Source organism: Dromiciops gliroides, chromosome 1 (assembly GCF_019393635.1).
Source record: "Dromiciops gliroides isolate mDroGli1 chromosome 1, mDroGli1.pri, whole genome shotgun sequence".
NCBI lineage: Eukaryota > Metazoa > Chordata > Mammalia > Microbiotheria > Microbiotheriidae > Dromiciops > Dromiciops gliroides.
Window position 1 is genome coordinate 427452334 of NC_057861.1, and position 27389 is coordinate 427479722.

The following is a 27389-nucleotide window of genomic DNA, read 5'->3' on the forward strand; positions in this document are numbered from 1 at the left end:
GACTCCATGGCCTCTGATGTCCCTTCCAGCTCTAAATCCACATGAATATTGTTGGTCTCTTATAAGATTCTATTATTTCTTCCATTCTTTTATCAGGTAGATTTTTTGGGGGGGAGGGGGGAGGCAGGGAAATGAGGGTTAAGTGACTTGCCCAGGGTCACACAGCTAGTAAGTGTCAAGTGTATGAGGCCTGATTTTAACTCATGTCCTCCTGAATCCAGGGCCAGCGTTTTATTCACTTCTCCACCTAGCTGCCCCTCAGGTAGATTTTTAAAATGCCTTTCCTGGGGTGGATTGTTTTCAAATCTGAGTTTCCTCCTTTGAGAGTCTAACCCAAGATTAAATTCAGTGCCCTTTCCACTTAGACCATACCTCTGTTTTGCTCTTACACAGGTCCCCCTAAACTCTGGGTAGAATTTGGTAAATATTCAATATTAGAAAAATATTAACTTATTTTATGAGAAAATAAAAGGGGCCTAGAAAAAAGGTGGTACATTTACTGGTTTTAAGAAGAACGATATCTTTAAAGGAGGGGAAAAATCACAATTGACAAAAAGAGCTCTAGAGACAAGAAGAGTAAGGGGCTGTGTCCAATCGGATAAATGAGGATAAGAAAATAATCTACATTTATATATCGCATACCAAACCACTTTTTCCTTACACAACCCTAGCAGACAAAGCCTGTATTTTCGTTATCTTTTACAAGTGAGGAAACCGAAGCTGAAAGAGGTAATGACTTGTGAATATCTTGGAATGTGGGCCCTTAGCAGTTTTTCTGACTCTTAATTAAGCAAGTATTGTGTTAAGTAGCTAGAGCTGCTCCAAAGACCAGCTGGGCAGAAAGAGGAGAGATTACCAAATAGATTGTCAAAGTACCCCCGAGATTAATACGTCTATTTTCCAAAGTCTTGCTCTGTGTCCAATGCACCTGCCTGGTAAGGTAATTCATAGAAAATAGTCATTAATTCGGGGGTACTTTCACCTGACTCACGCCTGGCACACGACATAGTTATGGGGGAACTCAAAATTATTAAAATATCTGCTAGATCTCTCTCTCTTTCTTCTCCTCTCTCCCTCCCCCGCTTCCCTAAACTTACCCTCCTCTACCTTCCCCTTCCCCCAGGAGGTGTGCGGTCGAATTTAAAAAAGGAACAAAATCCCACACCTGTTAGGTACAGGCTGTGTGACCTTGGAAAAGTCCCATTGGAGTGATCTCCGGGGTCCCTTCCAGATCTGAATTTATGAAACTAGTCCCAGTGCTCTTTCTATAGCACGAACGGACAAAGACCAAGGGCAGAGGGAGTGTAAGGAGAGAGAAGGTTTGCTAGATATAATGAAAGAATCGCAGCCGTGCTCTGGGAGTCCAGAGCCGAGGATTTTGAAGCCCAATACTGGGTCCGCCCCCAGCCGACCAGCCCCGCCTCTGTCTCCTCCTGCTGCGACACGTGACCTAACAAATTCCAAACGTCGCAGAACGCGGGAAATTTGGTCGCTTTCTCGGGAGGGTCCCCAGTCCCGGCATGGAAGGGCGGGGCGCCCAGACCCGGCCGACCACGCGTCGCTCCAACAGGGCCGGGGTCGGTGAAACGCGTGAGGAAGAGGAAGGGGTGCGGGACGCCCAGCAGCCGCTGCGTGCCCGGCGCAACTCCCGTCCGAATGCGCCGGGGGAAGAGGAAGAGGAGGAGGGGCGGCACGCCACGCCGCGCTCCTGCCGCGGGCCCAAGAGAGCCCTGCGTAGCTCGGGTGTGAGCACTCAGGAGGCAGAGAAGGAGGACGAAAAGAAAGAGGAGGAGGAGGAGGAGGAGGAATGGGTGTCAAGCGCCCCACCTCGGTCTGGCGGGTACGACCGGGGGAAAAAGAAGGAACCGTCTAGCATCCAGTTCCGGCGCACCAAGCGCAGCGGCCGCGGGAATGGTGGAGGGGAGGAGGAGAAGGACGATGGGGAAGCGGTGCCAAGCGCCACGCCTAGCTCCCGCCCACGGCCCAGGCGTGACCTGCGCAGCTCCAGTGGGAGGGCTTTAGAGGAGCTGGGAGAGAAAGAGGAGGACGAAGAAGAAGAAGGGGAGGAACGGGTGCCCAGCGCCACGCCTCGCTCTGGCCGGTGCGCCCCTGGGGAGAAGGAAGCGCGGAGTATCCAGTCCCAGCACGCCAAACGCAGTGGCCGCCGGAATGCTCGAGGTGAAGAACAGAACGAAAAGAAGGAGAAAGTGGTGCCAAACGCCACACCTAGCACCTGCCCCAGACCCGGGCGTTTACTACACAACCCGGGTGTAAGCGCTCGGGAAGAGGAAGGAGAGGAGGACGGAGGGGAAGCGGAGGAAAAGGTGCGTAGCGCCATGCCTCGCTCGGGCCGGTACACCCTTGGGAAGGAGAAGGAGAAGGAGAAGGAAGCACGAAGCACCGGATCCCAGCGCAGCTCTGCCAAGGACACCCAGGAGGAGAAGGAAGCGCCGAGCATCCAGTCCCCGTTCACCAAGTGCAGTGGCCGCAGGAATGCTGCAGGAGAGGAGGAGGAGGAAGAGGAAGAGGAAGCGGTGCCCAGCACCACGCCTCTCTCGGGCAGGTACACCCCAGGGAAGGAGAAGGAACCACGAAGAACCGGACCCCAGCGTACCAAGCGCAGTGACCGCAGGAACGCTGGAGGAGATGGGGAGGAAGTACGGAGCTCCAGATCTGGGCGGGCGGAGCACAGCACCGGCAAGAACGCACAGGGGGACCAGGAGGATGTGCGGGCCAAGCGCAACACCAGAGTCTTCCAGAATGCTCTGGAGGAGGACGAGGTGGGCATCCGAAAGACAGGTTCTCCAGGCAGCAAACTGAGCTTAAGCAAGTACACCCGGGAAAAAAAGGAGGAAGAAGGGCACGACTACAGTGCTTTGCATACCAAGCAAAGCACTGGTCGGGACTTGAATCTTGGAGAGGAAGAGGAGGAAGTGCGGGGCACAGGGGCCGTGCGCCCCAGGCGCGGCACTGGCGGGGATGCAAAAGTTCGGAGCGCCACAAGTAGTAGCACGGGCAAGAAGGCCCAGGGACAGAGGGAGGCGGCCTCGGAGCTGGGCGCCGGGTCCCTGCGTGCCGGGAGTAACGCTAGAGGGGATGTGAAAGTGAGGGAGGAAGAGAAGCATGTATTGGACTCCTGGGCCCGGAGGCCGTCGGCGTCTGCCCCTGGCAAGTACGTGGTTGGAGGGGAGGATGGGAAGGCGCCACGCATCAGAGAGACCACGCACCAAGCTGGTGCTGGAGACGAAGTGCGGACTGGCACGTCGGGCAACATAGGGAAGGAGAAGCTGGTGCGGAGGTCACAGCGGCCAGCTCCCGACCTGAGCGGGGACGCTGAAAACGGGGACGGCAGCGCCCAGGGGGCTTTGACCAGTAGTAGCAGAGATGAGTCCCCTCCTGCTTCCTCCTATGGGAAAGAGAGTGGAGAAGAAGAGAAAAGGGAAGAGGATGAAGACTGCAATATGATCCGACAGCTGCTCAGGTTCTTACCCCGTCCTCTACCCAGTTTATCGTAGAATTGAGAGTTGGTAGCAGGTTTCTATTAGAGAATCCCAACACCCCTTTACACATTAGGAGACTGAAACCCCAAGAAGCGTAGTGATATGTGTGCACCTGTCTCGATCTTAGGAAATAGCCCAGCCCAGGCAGCTGGAGGACTGACTTGTTCTTTCAAGCTTCACTTTTCCACTAGTGTACTGGTTTCTTATTTTCTAATCTGGACAAAAGCGGTGTTCTTCTTAATTTGAGAATTTAGAGGCTGAAATTTAAGATTTAGGCAGGGCAGACCCTTGAAAATGGGGGCTTTCACAAATCTTAATGTTTCATCCTTATTGCCTGTTGCTAAGGCTTCTCATAGATAAGTAAGCTGTTTTTAGGCAAATAGATTTTAATTGGCTAAGCTGTTTGACTAATGGAGAGGTCACTCCACCTTTTAAAGCAATTTATTGGGAACCAAAGGAATACTATAAATAGTAAGTCCCTGCTTTTGGAAGGATTTAAATTATATAGCAGTTTCATAGAACTAATTGAGAATATTTGGTTGTTTTTCTTGTCAAAAATTTCCTTTTATCTTTAAATCTTCAAAAAGGGTCTTTTATTTTGAAAGCACCATCTTTGGGGCCGCTAGGTGGAGCACTGGGATAGAACACTGGCCCTGGAGTCAGGAGGACCTGAGTTCAAATTCAGCCTCAGACACGTGACACTTATTAGCTGTGTGACCCTGGGCAAATCACTTGACCCCAATTGCCTTACAAAAAATTTTTTTTCAAAAAGAAAGCGCTTGGGGGCAGCTAGATGGCAGTGGATAGAGCAGTGGATAGAACACCGGTCCTGGAGTCAGGAGTACCAGAGTTCAAGTCCGGCCTCAGACACTTAACACTTACTAGCTGTGTGACCCTGGCTGGGCAAGTCACTTAACCCCAATTGCCTCACTTAAAAAAAAAAGAAAGAAAGAAAGCACTGTTCTTGATTCACTGAGTAGTATTGAGTTAATCATCAAACTTCAAGCAATGTTTAAAGCATCTGTTGTTTCCCCAAACTACTTCTCTCCAGGACTTTAATGATTAAGCAAAGGAATGATATCCCTGTCAGAGAGAAGCGCTGTATTTGAAATTCGTGCCATGTTCCTGTGAATGCTTCATAAAACTGCTTGCTGATTTCTTACCATTATTTGCATAATGATTCCCGTTTTTCCTAGTGTGCTTTGAATTAGTTAGAAGCATTGAAACAATCACCTTGTATGTGACAGATGCTTTTAAATACTTTTCAAGCAGCTAACCTTCTCTTGGTTGTCCTTTCCAGTGTTTCAATAACTGCCCCCAACCATGACCTATTTCTTTGGAGACTGAGGTCAGCAGGTCACAATCCTTCCTCTAAAAAACATTTTACATGTTCTTGACCTTAAATAGCCATTGACTAGTTTTTTTAATGGGTAAACCAAAAAGCTTAGTTCTTTGTACATTTTCACATATTACATTTTCTCTTGATCTTTGGAAAATTTTAGTTGTTGGGCAAACTTTTTGAGCAAATAGTATTCCTATGGAAATATATAGGAGTATTTTTAATGTATATCTATATCTGTATATAGTAATGTATATAACATAGTATTCTTGTGGAACTCACTATTGTTCTAACAGTGCTTTTCTTCCCTTTATAGACTAAAGGATCAGATTAAACAACAGCTACTGGAATATAAGGCAGAGGTTGAAGCAAGTAAGTCAGTCTTCATTTAACTTTGTATCTTCAGCTTTGATTCTAGAGAGAATAATAGAAAATTGATAAATTGTTTTTGTTCAGTTGTATCTGACCCCCTCATGACCTCATTGAGGTTTTTTTCTCTACAAAGATACAGAAATGGTTTGCCATATGCTTCTCCAGCTCATTTTACACATGAGGAAACTGAGGCAAATAAGGTTAAGTGACTTGCACAGAGTCACACTGCTAGAAAGTGCCTGAGGCCTGTGAAAATATTTTGATGACTAGCCTAATTTGGGGGGCTAATCTGACTGAGGTGACAAATCTGGGGACTTTTGACTGACTGCCTATCTGACTGCTGTTAATTTAATGTGGGCCATTTATAAAATTCCACCACACTGCTCCACTCCCAAATTGATAAGCAAAAGATTAAGAAGCCTCTTAACTAAATAATCAAAGCAGAGTTTATTTATGAGATACTATTTAAAATTAAGAATACAGGGAAATAAAATATACAACCTGACTGCATTGCAGTGCATCTCTTTCCCACCTCGGACTTCTTTAATACAATAAGGGCCTTAGCCGCCTCTTGCCTTAGGGCACTCAGGTCCTTTATTCTAACTCCGAGCCCCTTTCACTTTGTAAATCCCCCTGCTTCTAATTTTCCTTTCCTTACTGCCACCACTGAACCCCTGTGTTTCTCTCTCACCGACCTTCTGTCTGTCTGCTCCGTCAGCCTGCCCTTTGGCCTCTCTTTTCTCTGCTCCTAATCCTTCTCATCTTCTCCTGCGTCCTTGTAGCCCCCTGTCTGTCTTCTCCAACCCCGGTCTCTCTATCTTGTCTGTCTCATCAGCAGCCCCCAATCCTCCTGTCTCTCTGTCTCCAGCCTTTCTAATCTCGTCCGTCGCCTCTTGACCTCTTCTCCCCACCTTTCTTAGTCAAACCCCCAGGTCTATATATATATATATATATATATATCTTTTCTCCACTCAAATCTCAGGGCTTTTTGCACCCACACACCAAGCTAATCTGCCAGCCAGGGCTGCGACTGGGGCTGGGGGGGGGATGCTCAAGCATCCCATGCCTCAGCACAGGCTATCTGGGATCTTTTAGATAGCTCCACTCAGGTCGGAGGGAGCTGGGGGCTTTTTTCCCCTAGCTGTCTGACCTGTCTTGTACAGCCCACAGGGCTTTTTGGCTCAGTTGAAGCAGAGGGGGAGGGGCACCAGCACCTCCCACACAGAAGAGACCCCTGAGGGCCTAAGACTTTCTAATCTCAGCCCAAAGGTAGGGTCCCCAAATCAAAATAAATTTCCACCGGCCAAGTTTGAATTCAGGAAGATGAGTCTTCCTGACTCCTGACCTGACACTCTTACCCACTGTGACACCTAGCTGCCATTAAATTGTTTAGGAGAGGGGCAGCTAGGTGGCGCAGTGGATAGAGCACTGGCCCTGGAGTCAGGAATACCTGAGTTCAAATCTGGCCTCAGACACTTAACACTTACTAGCTGTGTGACCCTGGGCAAGTCACTTAATCCCAACTGCCTCACTAAAAACAAATAAATAAATTGTTTAGGAGAAAGGAAATCTGCTTTACAAATGTGCTTGTTCAAATATTCATTGTCTACTTTGTGCCTATCTTTTCTGTGCCTAACAGCACTACAAAATAAAATTTAGACTTGTTTGTTGGCCTTCTTTTGGAGAGAGTGTGTTACAGTAGAAAAAGTAGTATGTTTGAGTCAGACCTGAGTTCCAATCTTAGTTCTGCCATTGATTTTTGTGTGTATGACCTTGGGCAAGTTGCATCGGTTCTCTGGACCTCAGTTTCCTCAGCTGTAAAATGAGAGGCTTGGATCAGTTATACTTTTAAAGTGCTTTCTGGTAATCCCTATTAATCTAGTTATGCAAACAAGATATACACATTAAAAAGTGAAGTTTGTTTTATATTTTGCCTTCGGGTGTTTCATATGCCTCAAGACAAGCATCTGAAGGATTGAGGGTTAAAATGAATGTTATAGACTAATCATTTTGTTATGTAAGGGAGAATGGGAAAGTCATTATGGGCTGCAAAAGGTAAGGTTGTTTTAAGGCTTGAAAGATAGTTAAGATTTTTATAAGCATAGGGAGGAAGAAGGGAGTTCACAGCTCATTTGGAAATAGCATCTTGTTGGAAACAGTGGGAAAATTTTTTTTATGAAGTGGGAGATGGATGACACAGGGCCAGGTTATGGTGAGCCTTGAATACTAGATTGAAGATGGGGAGGCAATGATTATTTTCAAGTTGGGGATGCAGGCAGGGGATTGCATGATGAAAACAATGTTTTGGAAAGACAACCTAAGTATATATACAGGATGGGTTAGATGAAGAAAAGCATAGGTGGTGTTCTGTTGTGTTTGACTCTGTGACCCCGTTTGAGGTTTTCTTGGCAGAGATACTGGAGTGGTTGGCTATTTCCTTCTCTAGCTCATTTTACAGATGAGGAACTGTAGCAAACAGAGTGAAGTGACTTGCCCAGGGTCACACAACTAGTAAGAGTCTGAGGCCAGATTTTAATTGAGCAAGGTAAGTTTTCCTGCTTCCAGGGCCAGTGCTTTGTCTACTGCGCCACCTAGCTGCTCAAGAGTAGATATAGGCAAACCAAATTGAGGATATCGGTCATAAGCTAAAATTCTCTTAGATTTTCAGAAGCCTCAAGGAGCATATTTGAAAGAGTAGGAAAGCATTTGGTTTAGTTAGCTTGAAGTCTCCTCCCTGTTCACATATAGCTTTTAAATTCCTAAAGCAAGGATTTCTGGGAATATTCCTTTACAAAGGAAAATCCACAAAAGGGATAAAGAACGGAACAGAATGTTAGGTTGAAGCCAAGAATTACAGTAAATCCTTATCACCTTTTGTGTACCTCTACCCCCTCAATGAATGCTATGCTTGAATTTGGCCATTGGGACAGCTAGGTGGCGCCATAGTGCAGAGAGTGCTGGGCCTGAAGTCAGGAAGACTCATCTTCCTGAGATCAAATCCAGGCCCAGGCACTTACTAACCCAGTGACCCCGGGCAAGTCACTTCACCCTGTTTGCCTCGGTTTCCTCATCTCTCAAATGATCTGGAGAAGGAAATGGCAAACCACTCCAATATCTTTGCCAAGAAAACCCCAAATGGGGTCACTGAAACAACTGAACAGGATCATGTTCTACAGATCCCCTTTCTGACTCATCTGAGACCTATTCCCAATGACTCAATCATAAAATTAGCCTTTTATGGTACTTTCCTTACCTTTTTATAAGGCAGGTTTCATCAAGGAGTGAAGGGGTGATGAAGGGGGACCTGATATCTGGGACTGAGCCTTGTAGGTCTCTCTTCTTCTAGACATAATTCCCTTTGCTTCCTTTTGTTTATACTTTTATGTGTACTTGTTTCTCTTGATAGAATGTAAGTATTGCTTTATTTATAGCCTTGTATCTCTAGCACCTAGCAACAGTACCTGACACATAGCAGTTATTTAAGCTAAATGTTTGTTTGCTGAATGATTATAGGACTTAGCCCATCACTTCTTGTCATTTTCCCACTGGAAGTTTGTAATGGCAAGGATCTTGGCCACCCTTTCTATTATGAATCTAGGCATAATCTGTACTGACATTGTACTTTTTCACAACGTCTTTATATTTTAAAATGATGATTAAAAGATACATTTTTAAAAGGTGTGTGCATTGAAGAGATGTAGGAAAACTAAGGCATTAATCCACTGTGGAGTTAGGAATAGATCCAGCTATTCTGGAGGGCAATTTGGAACTATAAAACTTTGCATACCCTTTGATCCAGCAATACCACTGCTAGGTTTATATCTCAAAGACATCTCCAAAAAGAGAAAAAGACCTATTTGTACAAAATTACTTATAGCAGCTCTTTTTGTGGTGGCTAAGAATAGGAAATCAAAGGGATGCCCGTCAATTGGGGAATGGCTAAACAAGCTGTGGTATATGCTTGTGATGGAATATTATTGTTCTATAAGAAATAACAAGCAGGATGATTTCAGAAAAACCTGGAAAAACTTGCATAAACTAATGTATAGTGAAATGAGCAGAACCAGGAGAACATTGTATACAGTAACAGTAATACTGTTTGATGAAGAACTGAGTGACTTAGCTATTCTCAGCAATACAGTGATCCAAGGCAATCCCAAAAGATAATGATGAAGCATATTATCTACCTCCAGAAAAAACTGATATTGATCAAACACAGACTGAAGCATATTGTCTTTTACTTTCCTTCTTGAACTTTTTTTTTATTTGAGTCTTCTTATACAAAATGACCAATATGGTAATGTTTTACATAATTACACAAATATAACCTATATCTGATTACTTACTGCCTGCCTCAGGGAGGGGAAGTGAAGGGAGGGATAGAATTTGGAAATAAAAACTAAATAAAAATGTTTGTTAAAAAAGATTTATGCGTCAGAAAATATAATTTCTCTAACTAAAGACAAATTTAGGCGAGGATATGAAGTATTTGAATGTCTGTGGGAGTCTCTGATATCAGCTATTTAAAAATGATTCCTTTATTCTTTTTCCTTTTTTTATCCTGTTCACCTTTTGCTGTTGCTGATTCTGCAAATTCTCATAATTAAAACTTACAAGTCCCCTCCATCAAACTTGCTTATAAACCAATATGTCAGATATTGTCCTAAGAATAAGTATTTACAAGGCCTAGTGTTAGCCTGTCACAAAAATAGCCATATCCCTATTCTTTCCAAGAGAAAGCTAGATTGGTATGTTTCTTAAGTGTGCTTTTCCTTTTCTCCCTTTTTAACTTAGAACATCTAGACCAGGTACTAAAGGTACTCAGCCTTTTGGGAGGCCTGATATTGGTGAAAAAACTTTTTGTTTTGTATGTATGTTCCTCAGTAGAAGTTACGTATTTTTATATATTAGTAACTTTGAAATATTGCTTATTTTGTAGGTAAAGAGAGTTCTACAGAAGAATTCACAGAAGGCAGCTTAGTTCAAAGGTATGTATTCTTGGTTTCCATTTGTATGACTTTACATGGATTTAGTTAAATTTCCCTTCATCTTCCTCACAGAGTTATTGTGTAGATCTAATGAGATAATACCAGTGAAGCTCCTAGCACAGTATCTGGCCCATAGTAGGCACTTTATAAATACTTGTTCCCCTGTGTGATCCTGGGCAAGTCACTTAATCCTCATTGCCCTGCAAGGGGGGGGGGGGGGGAGGGAAAGGTTGTTCCTTTCTCCTCTTAGGACATTGTTTTCCATTCACTTTATCTTGGGTCTCAATGGTACTTAGTCTCATCCAAAAATCTTTGAATTTTTTGTTCCATTCACAGATACAGATACAAATATAAAAAAGAAAGGTGCTGCCTTTGAGGAGCATACAGTCTTTTGGGGGGGGTGGGGCAATGAGGGTTAAGTGACTTGCCCAGGGTCACACAGCTAGTAAGTGTCAAGTGTCTGAGGTCAGATTTGAACTCAGGTTCTCCTGAATTCAGGGCCAGTGCTTTATCCACTGCACTACCTAGCTGCCCCCGAGGAGCCTACAATCTAATAGTGGAGAGACAACACATAGGGAAGTGAGGACCGAAAGAGTGTTTTGGTCTGGGGGATCTCGGGGATTGTGGGTGAGCCAGAAGGCAGTTGACTGTCGCACTTTCCAGAGCTAAGGGTACTATTATTTTGATGATAATTCCCAGAGCAAGTAGTGGGAAAGCAAAGGGTGGTCCACATGTGGAAGCAGGGAAGATGGCAAGGTGCCCAAGTCTGGGCCTAGATGTAGATGGTCAGTTGAGTTTGAAGTTATTCATCAGGACAGCTCATTTCCAAAGAATGCTTACCATCTCTACCATATCTGACCCCACCTCAGGTGGGGTGTGAGCATAGTGTTCAGAGGTTTTGGTCTGCCAAGCATCCTATTGGGAAGAAGGGAGCAGTAACAGGAAAAGATGGAGAGATGCCTTTGTTAGGCCCAGGATGAATGGATGCTCACATGTCCCATTTTCCCCCACCCCTGCCTCCCTTCCCTTCTACATGGTAAAATTCCCATCCTTCAAGAACAGCTTAGGTATTCTTTTTCCATAGAAATCTCTACTCCTTGTTACCCACTTCCTTTCCTGAAGTCCTGTTGTACATCTAGGAGTATATACTTAATGACTGGCAATTTGATATAATTGAAAGAGACTGGGACTTGGAGTCAGAAGCCCTGGGTTCAAATTCCTATTCTGACACTGCCTGTATGACCACGGGCAAATAAATCTCTCTGGGCCTCTTTCTTCATCTGTAAAATAGAGATGCCTACTTCACAGGGTGCTTGAGAAATGATAACATTCATAATAGATTCTGGAAACTTTAAGGTGCTATATAAATGCTAGTCATTATTTGAGTGTGAATGGTTGTTTTTATGGAGTGCTTATTATGTTTGGCACTGTCCTGGGTACTATGGGGGGGGATATAGAAATAAGAGACATAGTCATTTAATACTGAAGCTTATGGTTCCATTTGGGAGACAAGATGACTCTGAATTAAGTAATAGTGAACACTAGATATAAATGCAATTAGTGCTAAATTGTATGAGAAGTAAAGTAGTTGAAATAAGAGGGATATCACTGAGGACTAGATTGGTCAGAAGAGACTTCATGCAGGATTCATACAGGACTTAACTTTAGCTCTAAAGGAAGGCTAAGATGTGGAAATTTGACTGTAGAAATAATAAATATTTGTCTAAAATATAGTTAATTGAAAATGTTTCATTCTCTTTATTCCCTTCAGCATTTATTATAGCATAAGATAGCGCCTTTTTTTCTCATTCACAGAATAAATTGGTTTCTACCAATAATAGTGTATTTGAAACTTTACAAAAATACAAAGCAATTTCCTGCAGTTCTTAAAATACTTCCTTTAACTTTTGTTGTTCTTGTTAACAGGATTGAAGATCTAGAAAAGAAAATGGAAGGGGTGAAGATTGAGTTAGAAATGAAAACTCTAGCTTTAAAAAGGTAATTTGAGATTTTAAAGTTACTCAACAAACATAAAAGATGTTATTTTCTCAATATGTTCTTTCAAAGTAACATCTGAGTGGTATGGTAGATAGAGTACAGAATTTGGGTTAGGAAGACATGAGTTTAAATCTGGCCTCAGAAACTCCAGCCCGGGCAAGTCACTTAACCTCTCTCTGTCTCAATTTCTTCATATATAAAATTGGGATAATAATAGCACCTTTTGTTGTAAAGATCAAATGAAATAATATTTATAAAGTACTCTGCAAACCTTAAAACACTATATAAATCCTAGCTACTATTCTAATAACTGCAAAAGGCTAGTCATTCTCAATGAAAAATAATTAGAATCTCATATGAAGGCAACATTTTTTTTAAGTATGTAGACCAAAGAGTAGAAATTGCAGCAGTCTTTTGTGTTAGTGGAATTTTGTCATATTAAGTTATTGGTCCTGCTCTTAAATCTTACCTTGTCTCATCATACAGAACTAATTGTAGATGCAATGCAAAAACCACTCAAACCCCAATGGGATCGTTTATTGAGTTAGAGAGAAGGATCAGTTTCCTGGTACCATCTTGTGATATGGAGGTGCTGTTGCCAACAGAGCATAAATAAGCTGGGGCAGTCTTCCTGGCTGGGAAGACTTTCAAGGAAGGACAGGTCTGATTATGAACTGTGACTGTCATCTGAGGACTAGCATAGGTGAATTTAGAGAGGCTCTTCAGGGTGTGGGGCATGAGGTGATGAACTTTTTTGGCCACAGCAACTTCTGAAGATCTTCTACTAAGCCAAAGCAAAACCAGAAGGGAAGTACATAGTGTGTGCATTTTGTCCTATACTTACTGTAGTAGAGGGATGGTTTAGGAATCAAGATGATCTGTGTAGTATCAAAGTATTTGCCACATGCTTTAATTTAAAAAAACAACAGAAAGGTGTATCCTACGTTCAAGGGAAGATTCACAATCCATGATGCTGTTTACTCTAGTTGATTTCTCCTGAATGTTTTTCCTTATCATTTAATAGAACATTTTACATTATTCCAGGGTCCAGGTTGCACACGCCCTTCAGAAAAAACTGGAAATGAACGACAGTGAATCTGAGTAAGATTTTAATTTTTCCTTGACTTGATGAGGGTAGTGTGAGATTTAAAATTGGATATACGAGCATTAAACTCCCCCTTTTAACTTTTCCCTTATATATCTCCCAGACCACTAAGAAAAAGGAGCCTCTGAGCTTTAATCAGGGAGGGATTCGTTTTTATTGTTTGGGAATTAATTAGACAACAAAAGGTGATACCAATTAGGGAAATAGGAAAGTAGAAATACAAATGAATAATCTTAGATCTAAGCTTAGTCCATATTCCTTTATAAAACTCGCCGAATCCCAAACTGCCTGCCAGGCCAAGAACCAGCACCGAACACCAAAAGCATGTGCCGCCATGGCTAAACTGAAACACCAGAGAGACCGAACTTCCCTTCCACCCTCAGTTTTAAGCTGGTATGCTGGAAGTTCATCACTGACTCCACCCCAAAAGGGCGGTCCTTCAAAAGCCGATTGAGTAGCATGCGCTCAACTCTCAAATGATTCAGCTAAAACTTCCATTTTTTACCACAGTAGAAATAAACTTGAACAAAATCTGCTTGAGTAAAGGTTCTTTGATTTCTCAGGTTATTAAAATTAAAATTATTAAAATTATGATGAACAGGTGGAACTATAAGTTAATGGATATCAGAGATACACACTAGGCATTGAAGGAAAAAACCACCATTTTTATGGGTTTCGTTTGAGTGGGTTTTTTGTTGTTAAGTGTATGACTAGTAAATGAGAGTCTCTGAGGAGCATAGAGAGAAATTATGTTATTAGGGAAGTAGAGATGTATAAGAGCAAAGAAATAGGGATTACTTATTTACATACATCCAAGATTAGAGTAAACCTGATTAATGCAGGTATACTGTGGAGTGGAACCATTCCAGGTACAGCAGTAACAGGGGCTGTGAGAGGATCCTTTATTTGAAGGGGTAGGATTCCCTGGTCTCCTCTTATGGTCCCAGAAAGACAATCAAAGACATTTGTGAATTCAGTTTCTCTGAACCCTAGTTTCCGTATTGGTAAAATTAGGGACTTGGACTAGAGTGGTGGAGCTCTAAGCTAAGTTTGGAGGTGCTTCTGAAGGCGCTGAGTTTAAAGAGCAGGCAGCTAGTAGAGAAGAACTGGGAAAGATGAGAACAGGAATAGACTTTCCTTGGGCTAGTTTTTCATTTGATGGGAGATGAGTTTAGTTCCACACAATCAGCAACTTTGTATGAATGAATATCAGGAAAATAAAGAGATTAACAAATAATTTGGTTATATTCTTGTGCTATACATACCTTGTCTCACAAACTTTGTATGGCCAAAGTCAAATTTGTTATGTTCTCTGACTCTCCTGTCAGTGGCAGTAAGGCAGAAGTGATGCCTGGTTTTATTTAAAATCCAAATTGTCGGGGGCAGATAGGATAAAGGGCACCATAGATAAAGTGTCAGCCCTGGCTTCAGGAGGGCCTGAGTTCAAATTTGGCCTCAGATACTTGAAAGTTACTAGCTGTGTGACCCTGGGCAAGTCACTTAACCCTCATTGCTCCACCAAAAAAAAAAATTGAGATTGTCCTTCCAAGATTTATGGTGTCAGAAATTAATTTTCCCCTTAAATGTGACATACTAGAAAATTTAGTACATTGTAAGACTTCGATTATTTCAGTGACCAACATTTTTTTACAGTGAAAAGTATCTAAGATTTTAAGGTGCCATTTAGCAGCAATTTGCTTTCTCCATTAAACCTTTGTGGACACAGTTCTTCTCTTAAATGAAGGATTTCTATCATAGTAAACAGCTGATTTGATGAACATCAATATGTCCCTATCTCCCAATTGGTTCTTTTGTTAATGAGCAGTAAATTTATTGTAATTGACTTTTTTTGTTGTTCCTTGTTCAGATCAATCTTGGCAATTTTGAAAAAAATTTTAACTACTAATAGTTCAATACTGAAAGCACAGGAGGTAAGTATCTTCCATGTTATATAATTTATCTATTTGTGATTTCAAATATCACCTCTTTGCTAATGATTCTGCTTTATTTCTAGTCCTGACCTAAGTACTAAGCTTAACTTTTCGTTGTCTCTCCTATGCCAGTCCCAGTCATTCCCAATTTTCATACTTCTGTTACTAACAACATAATTTTCCCAGCTATCTTGGCTTCATTTAAAAATTTTTTTCTCTCCTTCATCCCTTATCCCACCTATTTTTCATTTTTATGAGTTCTCTCCTCAATTTAAATCCATAAATATTAAGCAACTTTATACTCTCTGAAGGCATGGACCATGCTTATCTAAATTAATCTGCTCCAGTGCTCTACACACAATAAGAACATAGGCATTAAATACATTTTTTAAATTAAAAAATAAAATTTATAATAAAATGAAAATTTTTAATTTGGAAAAAATTGTGAAGTTGAATTTCAGTGGGATACTTGCTGAAGGGAAAGAAGTTCACTGAAGCGCATACCACTTGATCATACTTTAGTCAAATGTACTTGAAATATCTTAGTGTGGTGTGAACTTACTGGAGATGACTATAATGATAAAATATTAAGAACAGAAGGATTTGATTGGTTGATTGATTGGTGTGTGAGTGCAAGTGACCAAACTGGTGTCCAGAAAATAATTGGGGTAGTGGGCACTGAGCTTTATTTAATTTGTAGAAATGGTGCATAGTTCAGGTTGTTGTCAAAGGGATGTATTTCAAAAAGGAAGGGGATGTAGAAATAAGATAATATCAATTTAAAACATCTTTAAAAATGTTTCTAGGAACCACATTCCCAATCTGTAAGACCTTAAATGGAATCAGTCAGTGGTTAGGCTTTTCTTATAGCCTACTTGCTAATAAATAGCAAATGCTTTGAATCCCCATTGAGGTCAGGGGGTAAGTATCATCCATAGATCTAACCTTGTTCCTTCTTTTTTTGTGTTAGTTTTGGTTTGTTTGGTTGGGTGATTGGCTCTTTGATCTGTTCTAGTATTTGAGATGAGTAAAGTATTGGGTTGGACTAGGTAGGGCCTCCTTTGAAATCTTTGTCTCTAAAAAACTATATTTTAATTGTATTTGTTGTACTTGGATTCAACCAGAACTAGCACTTTCAATTTCCCCACCTACGTTCCTTAAAAATAGGCGGGGAAGGGGCAGCTAGGTGGTGCAGTGGATAAAGCACCAGCCCTGGATTCAGGAGGACCTGAGTTCAAATGTGGCCTCAGACACTTGATACTTGACACTTAATAGCTGTGTGACCCTGGGCAAGTCACTTAACCCTCATTGCCCGGCCCCCAAAAAATAACCTTTTAATTAAAATTGAGTTTGTTTTTTAAAATGTCAAATAATATTGATTCTCCTTTATTAACGGGTTTATTAATAAACTTAGTTCTTAGGAGTAGTTCTGTTGGAAAGGCACTGTATGGTATAGGCAAGGGGTTGAATATACATTTCTGTTTCTGGAGCTTTTTTTGACCATTATGATTGGACTTACTATTAAGTTAAACTGTTAAATATGTATCAGACAAGACATAACTCAGTCTTCTTGGTTGCATTTTCTTTTTTGGAGGTTTTTTTGGGGGGGTGGGGACAGGGAGGAATGGGCTTAAGTGACTTGTCCAGGGTCACACAGCTAGTAAGCATATGAAAGCAGATTTGAACTCGGGTCCTCCTGACTCCAGGGCTGATTGATGCTCTATCCACAGTGTCACCTAGCTGCCCCACATGATTACATTTTCTTTCCAGTACTCAGTTGCATCTCAAATCAAATAGCTATTTAAAATACTGAGCACCCTAACAATAAAGTGAAGGGAAAGTGGTAAGCATGTACCAGAATGAATGAAAAAAGTTACTAAAAGCTTACTGTGTAAAGCACCACACTGGATACCAGGAATACAAATGAAAAGTTAGTATTCTCTCAAGGAGCTCACATTTCTGATGTGGAAAACAAAGTATAGGAGGTCTTAGCTGCAAGCTGGAGGGAAAAGTCCCACAGTCCTTACATTACATCAGCAAAGTAGATAATATTGCATCTTCTTTAATTTCCACTGATAAGTAGTCAGGTACTGATACTGAATCATTCAACAGTGCCTAGGACTTGCATGATAAGAACTTTCTTTTCTGAGTCTGATAGCTGTGACTGAAGAATCTGCAGAAACAATCTCCACGCCTGATATCTGTTGGGGTTGCTCCCCAAGATGATGGCCGTGGCTCTCTTCCTCAGCATATCCCTCCTGGAAGTAAGACTGGTGGTTTTGAAGTCTTGGCCCATTCACCAGGACTTAAGTTCTGGGTCCTGAGCTATTGCCATGAGAGTAGGTAAGATGAAATAGCTGCCCTGTTGGTGACTTGAAATCTTCTGGATGTTAGTCCCCTGGTCTTTCTTTTGTTTTTGTTTTTGTTTTTTTAATGAGGCAGTTGGGGTTAAGTGACTTGCTCAGGGTCACACAGCTAGTAAGTGTCAAGTGTCTGAGGCTGGATTTGAACTCAGGTCCTCCTGAATTCAGGGCTGGTGCTTTATCCACTGTGACACCTAGCTGCGGGGCCCACCCACCCCCCCCCCTTTCTTAATTCTAAAACCCTGTTGATTAATTGCAGTTTATCCTGTATGTATCTTGGTTGTACTTGGTTGTTTGAATGTTGTCTTCCCCGTTTGACTTGTAGTCCCTCAAGAACAGGGACTGTCTTATAGCTTTCTTTGCATCCCTGGCATTTAGCATGGTGCTGTGTAGTTGGCCAGCATAATGCTTACTTCCTGTTTTTTAATTTGAATAACAGCAAACTCAGAAGCTGGAGGAGAAAATGCTTGAAATTCAGAAGAACAGATTACGTATGTAAAATTCCTTTAATTTACAGTTATTTTCTGTGTATTGAAATGAATGGGTGAATTTTATTGGTATGTTTTGTTAGTCCCTCTTAATATTCCCTCCTGGCCTATCTTGCCTCTGGGATTCTTTTTATGTTTTTTCCTAATTTTACCACAGGAAATCTGCTAATCTCCAGGAGAACTCTCAGTCTCTCTCTCTCTCTCTCTCTCTCTCTTTCTTTCTCCCTCCCTCTCCCCCCCAATCAATTCATGAAAAATAAAAGTTAGTGGCTATTTTCATATCTTTACAAGTCATACCAAATTATAATCAGAAATGTCCAAATGCACAAGCACTTATCTGTTCTGTATTACACTTTATGCCTCTGTATGCTAGTATCTCTGGCTGCCAGACATTCCTAGATTGATGATAAAGTGTCACCATATGGGAGAAGATACAAGTTCTTTTATTTTAATGAACAAAAATTTATTTTCTTTCCTTTTTCCCTTCCCTCCCTCCTCAAAAAATAAAAATAAAGCCCTTGTAACCAGATGAGCATAGACAAAACAAGTTCTTGAATTGGTCATATCCAAAAAAATGGATGACTCTGCAAATTGAATTGATTACCTCTCTGTCAGGAGTTAGAGAGTGTGCTTCACCATTGGTCCTTGAGAAACCAATGGGTGGAGATTCTAAATCTCATAACATATGTTAATACTGACATTTCTAAATGTCTGAAAGCATTTGGGGCTGGGTTTTCTGGGCACTGGGGATGAACCAAAGGGCAGTTTCTTTTTTTCTGGATCAAATAAGAACATTTGTAAAGAACTTGACCCAGTGCCTGGCACATAGTAGGTGCTTAATAAATGCTTGTTCCCTTCCCTTTCTGTTGAAAACCTTGTGTTTTCACTATTTCTGTTCTTTGTAAGCAGCTGTGTCCCTAGCATCATCTAACTTGTCCCAACAGGTCAGAATTTAAAGATAATACTGTACTGGGCAGACAACTCCAAATGCAAAAACTGAAAGGAGATGCTACAAGTTGAAAGGTTGGGCTCCCAAACCTAGGATAATTGAAGGTCACAGTTAGCTCATGTTCTTTTGATGTTACTAGGATGCCAGTGACCCATATGGCCAATCCTTGAGCTTTTCTTCTCACCATATGACAAGCCTGGGGTCACATCTTTCTTCGTGTGTTTTTTTGATGGCATTCTTAACTCTTGACATTGTTTATCATACCTTATATGTGATATATTATACCATGTGCCTTTCTATTTTCCTCTGCTTGATTCTCATTTTCAGCTCTTTATAAACTTGTTTTGTGACTCACATCTGAGACTACAGCAGTATTGGTGAAATTTTGTTATTACAAAAGGTGCTCTTTGAGGAAGAAGTTTAGGGTCATTGAATGATGCAATGTATAAAAGGCAAACAGACCCACTCTTCTCCCGTTTTAACTCTGGGCCCAACTGGTCCATTTCCAGTGTCTTTCCAAGATATAGATCTGTCTATCTTGATAAAGTTCTGTATTACAGTAACTGATAAACAGAAGTCTTTAGATTGTATTTATCCACCTATTTAAAGGCTAGAAGTGACTGTTAAAAGTGAGAGATTAAATAGATTTTTAGCACCACATAGTTTTGCACACTAATATTCTGGGAGTTGTACTAGTAGATGCTTCTATGGGAGAAAAATTTTAAAGCAATATGAACTTGAATACTAAATAATTTTAGATGGTAAATTGGTAGGTTATACAACAAGAGTCTTTTGACATTGAGAAAGTAATTTTTGGATGAAAACACCTTGAGAATGACTGCCTTATTGCTGTTGAAAATTTCCTTTCTCTTGCCTAAAATGTACCTCAGATTTCAATACTGTAAATGTACTTTTATATACTTAGATTCTGATTTGTTACATTTTATCATTGTAATATTTTGTCTTCTACTTTAAATTTAACAGTGCTTAAAAAAGCTGGGAAAGAGAAGTTACTAGAAATACAGTCTGAGAATAAAAAGAAAAAAGATGAATTAAACCTCCTGGAAAATAGTGCATCGCTAATTAAAATAAAGAAAAGCCTACAAAAGGAAATAGATACAACTACCATTATTCAAAATGTTTTTCAGGTAATGAATGTGTGAATATGGGGTGCAAAATTTGTGTTGGGGGAGGAACTTCTTTGTCTTAACCCAATTGTTCATGGGAGACAGTATGATTGGTACAGTAGAAAGCTCATGGGCCCAAGAGGGTAGGAACCTGAGTTCAAGTCCCTTCTCAGCCAGTGATTTGCTTTGTGATCTTGGTTTTTTCACTTAACATCTTTGGCTTATAGTTTCTTCATTTGTTAAATAAGAGGGATGGTCCCTATGACCCCTTCAGTGCTAAGGTTCTTTGACTTATATTAATTAAGCGTTTAATAGAATCACAGAATTTCAGACTTAGAAGGGGCCTTAGGAGTCATCAGGTACAACCTACATCTAAAAAGTAATACTTATCCACTATAGAACACCTGACTAGTAGTCATCTATTTTTTTTCTTGAAGCTCTTAATTGAGAGGAAACCTTTATCCATTGAGGCAGCCCATTCTACTTTTAAAAAATGTATATAACGTGAATATTCATACTTTTTTATAAAAATCTTATTTTCTTGTGGGCAGCTAGGTAGTACAGTGAATAAAGCACCAGCCCTGGATTCAGGAGGACCTGAGTTCAAATGCAGGCTCAGACACTTGACACTTACTAGCTGTGTGACCCTGGGCAAGTCACTTAACCCTCATTGCCCCCCCCCCCCCAAAAAAAAAAGATTTTTAAAAATCTAATTTTCTTTCCCTTCTCTCTCTTTTTATTCTTTCATCTATATACTATGGGGTCCATGGATTTCAGGAGCCTATACACTTGGATGGGTGGAAAATCACATCTTTATTTTCACTAACTTCGAATGGAACTTTAGCATTTCCTTCAATTACGAATGTAGGCAACAAACCCTTCTGAGGAAAGGGGTTCATGGGCTTCACCAGACTGACAAAAGGGTCCATGACAACAAAAAGAGGTTAACAACCTTTCTCTATATACCTAAATACCTTGTATATTTTTATATATTTGTATACTTGTATATTTTTTTAAAAACAGACCATTTAAGTTACATGTTTTATGACACCTTGAGACTTCAGATAAAATGGGGAATTGTCATAGGTTGATTGGATTTTCACTAATTAAAGATATGTTGCAGTTAAATATTCAGAAGGCTGTAGCAGGGGCAGCTAGGTGGTGCAGTGGATAGAGCACCAGCCCTGGAGTCAGGAGAACCTGAGTTCAAATCCAGCTCAAAGAATGTAGACCACACCCAAGCTGAGCAGAGCACAGTAGCTTCCACCTAGGTTAGTCCAATCTTATCAGTAAAGACCTCCAGAAAAAAACTAAAGGACCTAGAAAGAAGGGAGAAGTACTGAATCTCCCCAAGATACCAATTATTTATATTTCTCACAATTCACAGAGTTTGTTTTTTATTTATAACAGAAAAAAGGATGCAAATTAGAGAAATCTTGAGGGATTTGTTTTGAAAATATTCCATTTGGACAAGGTCATTTGATTAGTGTTTCTTGGGCTTTACAAATGTACCTAGCTGCTATTGCCAACATTTAAAGTGTGTGCTTGGGGGGCAGCTAGGTGGCACAGTGGATAAAGCACCAGCCCTGGATTCAGGAGTACCTGAGTTCAAATCTGGCCTCAGACACTTGACACTTACTAGCTGTGTGACCCTGGGCAAGTCAATTAACCCCCATTCCCCCCAAAAAAAAATTAAAAAAAAATAAAGTGTGTGCTTGTCAGGGGTATGACAGTTATATCTGATATTCTCTTGGATTAGGGACTGTCTGTCAACCTGTCTGTCTGCCTTAGAAGTCTTGTTCTACAGGTGTAACATATGCAATTAGAAGTATTACCTTTAAGGGACATGTAGATCGACTAATATAGTTTACCAAATAGGTACTAAAGCTAATATAGCTACTAAAAAGAGGACCTTACTTCAGGGAGCTCAAGAAAAGGGGACTTTAATCCACTAAGACTGTAAGAGAAACTTAACCTTTAGAAAAAGTCTTATTATAGCTAACTTAATCTTATGGGTTTTTTTATTTCTATCAAGAAATAATAATTACTAATAGAGCTTTTTCATTCTGTTCTTTCACTATATAACCCTTTGTCATCTCTGGTTGAATTAGGTTTTTTGTTTGTTATCTTGGTTGTTATTTCCTGTCAGTGAATGAGGACCGAAGTTCATCAGTCAGTATTAAAAAAGAAGTACATTTTTACTTAATCTGGCAAATGTTGGGACTTCACAGTACATATAAACTGACCCTGATTCATAATAATAGCTAGCATTTAAATAGCACTTTAAGGTTTACAAATTGCTTTATGTATGCTATCTCATTAATCTTCACTGTTCTCACTTTGCAAATGAGGAAACAGTTTCAGAGAGTTAAGTGGCTTGTTTAGGGTCACAGAGCTAGTATCTGTAGGATTTGAACTCAGGTCTTCCTTGCTTAGTACTCTGTTCACTGCTCCACCTATCTCTAAGTTTCTTACTGTTCTTTTTTGCTGTTCCTATGTTTAAAAAACAACCACACAAACATCTAATCCCAACCAACCATTTCCTTTTCCATAAATATTTTAATCAGAAAATACCCCCTGATAAGAACAAATATTCATTTTTAACATCTAAACTTCCCACAACTATAAGGTCCATGACTTCATCCTCAGTAAATAAATTCATGCCCCATAATCAAAATAAGTACAGAGAAAATAATTAGTATAATTTTAATGATAATAGAAAGCACTCATATTAAAATGTCAGCTGTAATACTCCAAGAATATTTAGCATACCTATCTTTATTTTCATTATAGCACATCGTCATGGCAGCGAAGATCGACTGGGCAGCAGATGCAGACTTAAAGGCCCTTATTTTGCAGCTTGAGAAAAACTTAAATTCCATTTGAAAAATTATACTTGTTTACATTCAATTAAATAGTAAATTTCAGGAGAAACTATATTTTTGCCACTATTTGAACAATTCAGATTCTTAAAACATTTGTTTCAGTAACAGTAACTTCAGAGCCATTGTGTCAGTTGTTAAAATGACATTGTGTCACTGAATTCGAGATCTTTGAGTTAGAAGCATTCCTTAAGGTAAAGTCGAACTTCTCACCTAATAGAGGAATCTTCTTTATAAAATCTGCTATAGATGGTAATCTAGTCATTGTGTGAACCCTTACAATGACTAAGCACTTGCTACCTCATCAGACAATCTACTCCATATCCAAGTAGCCCTGGTTGTTATTCCTTGGCATATTGTTTATTGACTATTCTAGAAAATAGTGGTTATATCCCACTTTAAAAGCAGTACATTTTCCAAAATACTGATCTTTTTATGGTATTTAAAACTTCAATAAAGTTATGGATTAAATTATAATTGTTATTTGTATTACTAATTACATTAGTATTTTAAACATTAATTTCAAATTGTGCATCTTATAAATTAGCTAATGATTTATAAATTTAGTTCAGCTCCCTTTTTTTTTAATTTAGATAAAGGGTTTTTTGGTTGTTATAAGCCCTGTAACAAATATGCATGGTCAAACAAAATTAATTCCTACATTGGCCATATCCAAAAATCTGTCTCCTTTTGCATCTTAAGTCCATTCCTCTGTCAGGGTAGTAACAATAATAATAGCCTATATTTATATAGTGCTATGTGCCAGGTACTTTGCACAAATATTATCACATATGATCCTCACAAGCCTGGGAGATAGATACTGTTAGTATCTCAATTTTACAGGTGAGAAAACTGAAGCTGACCAAGTGACTTTCCCCAGGTTTGCACAGCTAATGAGTGTCTGAAGTTGGACTTGGACTCAGTGTTCTATCCACTGTGCCACCTCCCTGCCCCATCATCATTGGGTTATCAGGAGGCATGGTTGGTCATTGCATTGATCAAAATTATTAAGTTTGGGGGTGGGACAGAGCCAAGGTGGCAGAGAAAAGTCAGACACTTGCCTGTGCTATCCCCAAATCCCCTCCAAACAAGTTTTAATGTCTCAAATTCTGGAACAGGAAAACCTGGATGGGGTGAGACAACTTTCCAGGCTAATACAACTTAAGGCCAGCATGAATGGTCTATTGTACCAGGGATAAATGGAGCCAAGGCTATGCCAATGCAGGCAGCAAAACAGGAGTGGGCCTTGGGGGCAGAGGAGAGCAAAACAACTGAATCAGTAGCAGTGCCTGTTTCTGGAGCTCTCAACCCAAGAGGGTAAAGGGGTAAGACAACTGGTCAGAAGTAGATTATAGGGCACCCTGTGCTGGCACTGGGCACAGGACTCTCTGTTGTGTTGCCCATACTTGGATCTGGGGGGCAGTCCCAGGGCAAGGTGTAGCACTAAATCACCAGTGTATGGCTGCAGGGGAGTGAGGACTCTGGTTTCAGGGCAGAAAGGAATGCTTGTGACCAGAGCATAGGTCAGGAGAGTAGTAAACATGCTTCTCCTTAGATCAAACCATGTTGAGAGGTTTAAAACTTTCAGACCCCTCCCCCTACCAGCATTAGTTCTGAAAACAGGTACACAAAAAAACTTGAACCTTGGGACCTCTTGACCCTGAGAGCAGAACCAACTTAATATAAAGTTAGAAACCAAGATATAGGCCAGGAAAATGAGCAAACAACAATTTAAAAAGATCCTGACTATAAAAAGTTACTATGATGACAGGGAAAATCAAAACAAATTCAGAAGATAAAGTTAAAACTACTACATTCAAAGCCTCAAAGAAAAGTGTGAATTGGTCTCAGACAAAAAAAAAAATTACTAGAAGAGTTCAACAAGTATTTTAAAAATCAAATAAGACAGGGGGCAGCTAGGTGGCGCAGTAGATAAAGCACCGGCCCCTGGATTCAGGAGTACCTGAGTTCAAATCTGGCCTCAGACAATTGACACTTACCAGCTGTGTGACCCTGGGCAAGTCACTTAACCCCCATTGCCCCGCAAAAAAAAAAATCAAATAAGAGGTTGGGGGAAAAAGAAATGAGAATGATGCAACAAAATCGGGGGGAAAGTCAACAGCTTGATAAAGGAGAAACAAAAATATACTGAACAAAATAACACCTCAAAAAAAAGAATAGGCCAAATAGCAAACAAGGCATAAAAATCTACTGAAGTGAAGAATACCTTAAAAAGCAGAATTGGCTAACTGGGGGGAAAAGATATACAAAAATTCAGTAAAGAAGAAAATTCCTTAAAAAGTAGAATTGGCCAAATGGGAAAGGAAGTACAAAAGCTCAATAAAGAAAATAATTCTTTAAAAATTAGAATTGGGTAAGGGAAAGCTAATGACTCTGTAAGACAAAGAAGAAGCAATAATCAAAATAATGGGAAAAAATAGAAGAAAATGTGAAATATGTCATTGGAAAAAACTGACCTGGAAAATAAATATAGGAGAGACCAAGAATTATTATAAAAGCCATGATTTAAAAAAAAAAATCTTAGAGATCATCTTTCAGGAAATAATCAAGGAAAAGTGTCTTGATATACTAGAAGTAGAGGATAAGAAAAAATTGAAAGAATCCACTGATCATCTCCAGAAAGAAATCCCAAAATGAAAACTCCCAGGAACAATATAGCCAAATTCCAAAGCTCCCAAGTCAAGAAGAAAAGCTTATAAACAGCCAGAAACAAATTTCAATGTTGTGGAACCAGTCAGGATAACACAAAATTTGGCAGCTCCAACATTAAAGGATCAGAGAACTTGGAATGTGATATTCCAGATGGCTAAGGAACTAAGATTGCAACCAAGAATTACCTACCCAGCAAAACTAATTATAATCCTTCAGAGGAAAAAATGTCCGTTCAATGAAATAGAGGAGTTTCAAGAGTTCCTGTTGAGAAGACCAGAGCTGAATAGAAATTTTGACTTTCAGATACAAGACTCAAACATAAAAAGGTAAAACAGGAAAGAGAAATCATAAGCAACTCAATAAGGTTAAACTATATTCCTACATGGGAAGATGATACTTGTAACTCCTAAAAACTTTCTCATTATTAGGGCAGTTAGAAGGAGTGTACATAGAGGGCACAGATGTAAGTGGAATGTAAAGAGATCTAAATAAAAGGGGTGAGAAAGAGGAATGCACTGGGAGGAGAGGAAAGGGAGATGTAGAATGGGGTAGATTATTTCACATAAAAGAGGCAAGAAATAGCTTTTACAGTGCAGGGAGAAATGGATGTGGGATGGGGAAGTAAATATTTGAACCTTACTCTCATCAGAATTGGCTCAAAGAATGAATAATATACACACTGAGTTTGGTGTGGAAATCTATCTTACCCTACAGGAAAGTAGGAAGGGAAGGAGGTAAAAGATGGGGCTGGGGGCAGCCAGGTGGCGCAGTGGATAAAGCACAGACTCTGGATTCAGGTGGACCTGAGTTCAAATCCGACCTCAGACACTTGACACTTACTAGCTGTGTGACCCTGGGCCAGTCACTTAACCTCCATTGCCCTGCCCCCCCCCCTAAAAAAAGATGGGAGTGTTGGGTGGAGGCGCTGATAGAAGGGAAGGTGAATTGGGGGAGGTGGGAGCCAGAAGAAAAACACGAGGATGGACAGGGTGAAAGAGTAGGATAAGCAGGGAAAGTAGGATGGAGGGAAATAGTAATCATAACTGAAAAAATTTTTATAGCAAGTTTTCTCTGATAAACACTTCATTTCTCAAATATATGGACAAGTCAAATTTGTAAAAATGACCTATTCTTCAATTGATAAATGGTCAAAGGATATGAACAAGCAGTTGTAAGAAGAAATTTATATAATTTATCAAAAAAATTGTTCTAATTCACTATTGATTAGAAAAATGCAAATTAAAACAAATCTGAAGTTAACACCTTATACCTATAAGATTGGCTAATATGACAGAAAAGGGAAATGACAGATGTTAGAGAGGATGTGGGAAAATAGAGACATTAATGCACTGTTTGTGCAATTGTGAACTGATCCAAATCAGTCTCAATAGAAATTTGGAACCACACCAAAAGGGCTATAAAACCATGCATACCTTTTGACCCAGATATAATGGTACTAGATGTGTATCCCAAAGAGATAAGGGTGGGGAAAAGGGAAAGGACCTATATGTACAAAAATATCTGTAGTAGCTCTTTCTCTGAGGTCAAAGAATTGAACATTGAGGGGATACCCATCAATTGTGGAATGGCTGAATAAGTTGTGGTATATATGGTAATGGAATCCTATTGTGCTATAAGAAATGATCAGCAGGATGCCCTCAGAAAACCTGATAA

General features: G+C 40.3%; 1 protein-coding gene across 1 annotated transcript; it reads left to right on the forward strand.

Moving 5' to 3' along the window:
* Window positions 1-1520: 1520 nt before the first annotated feature.
* CENPH (centromere protein H) lies at window positions 1521-23500 on the forward strand. Its single transcript, XM_043996743.1, has 10 exons — window positions 1521-1745; window positions 1791-3481; window positions 5156-5211; window positions 10151-10199; window positions 12126-12197; window positions 13242-13298; window positions 15170-15233; window positions 18036-18087; window positions 20018-20181; window positions 22954-23500. The coding sequence occupies exons 1-10, from the start codon at window positions 1521-1523 to the stop codon at window positions 23044-23046; spliced, it is 2523 nt and encodes an 840-aa protein (XP_043852678.1). The 3' UTR covers window positions 23047-23500.
* Window positions 23501-27389: the final 3889 nt, after the last annotated feature.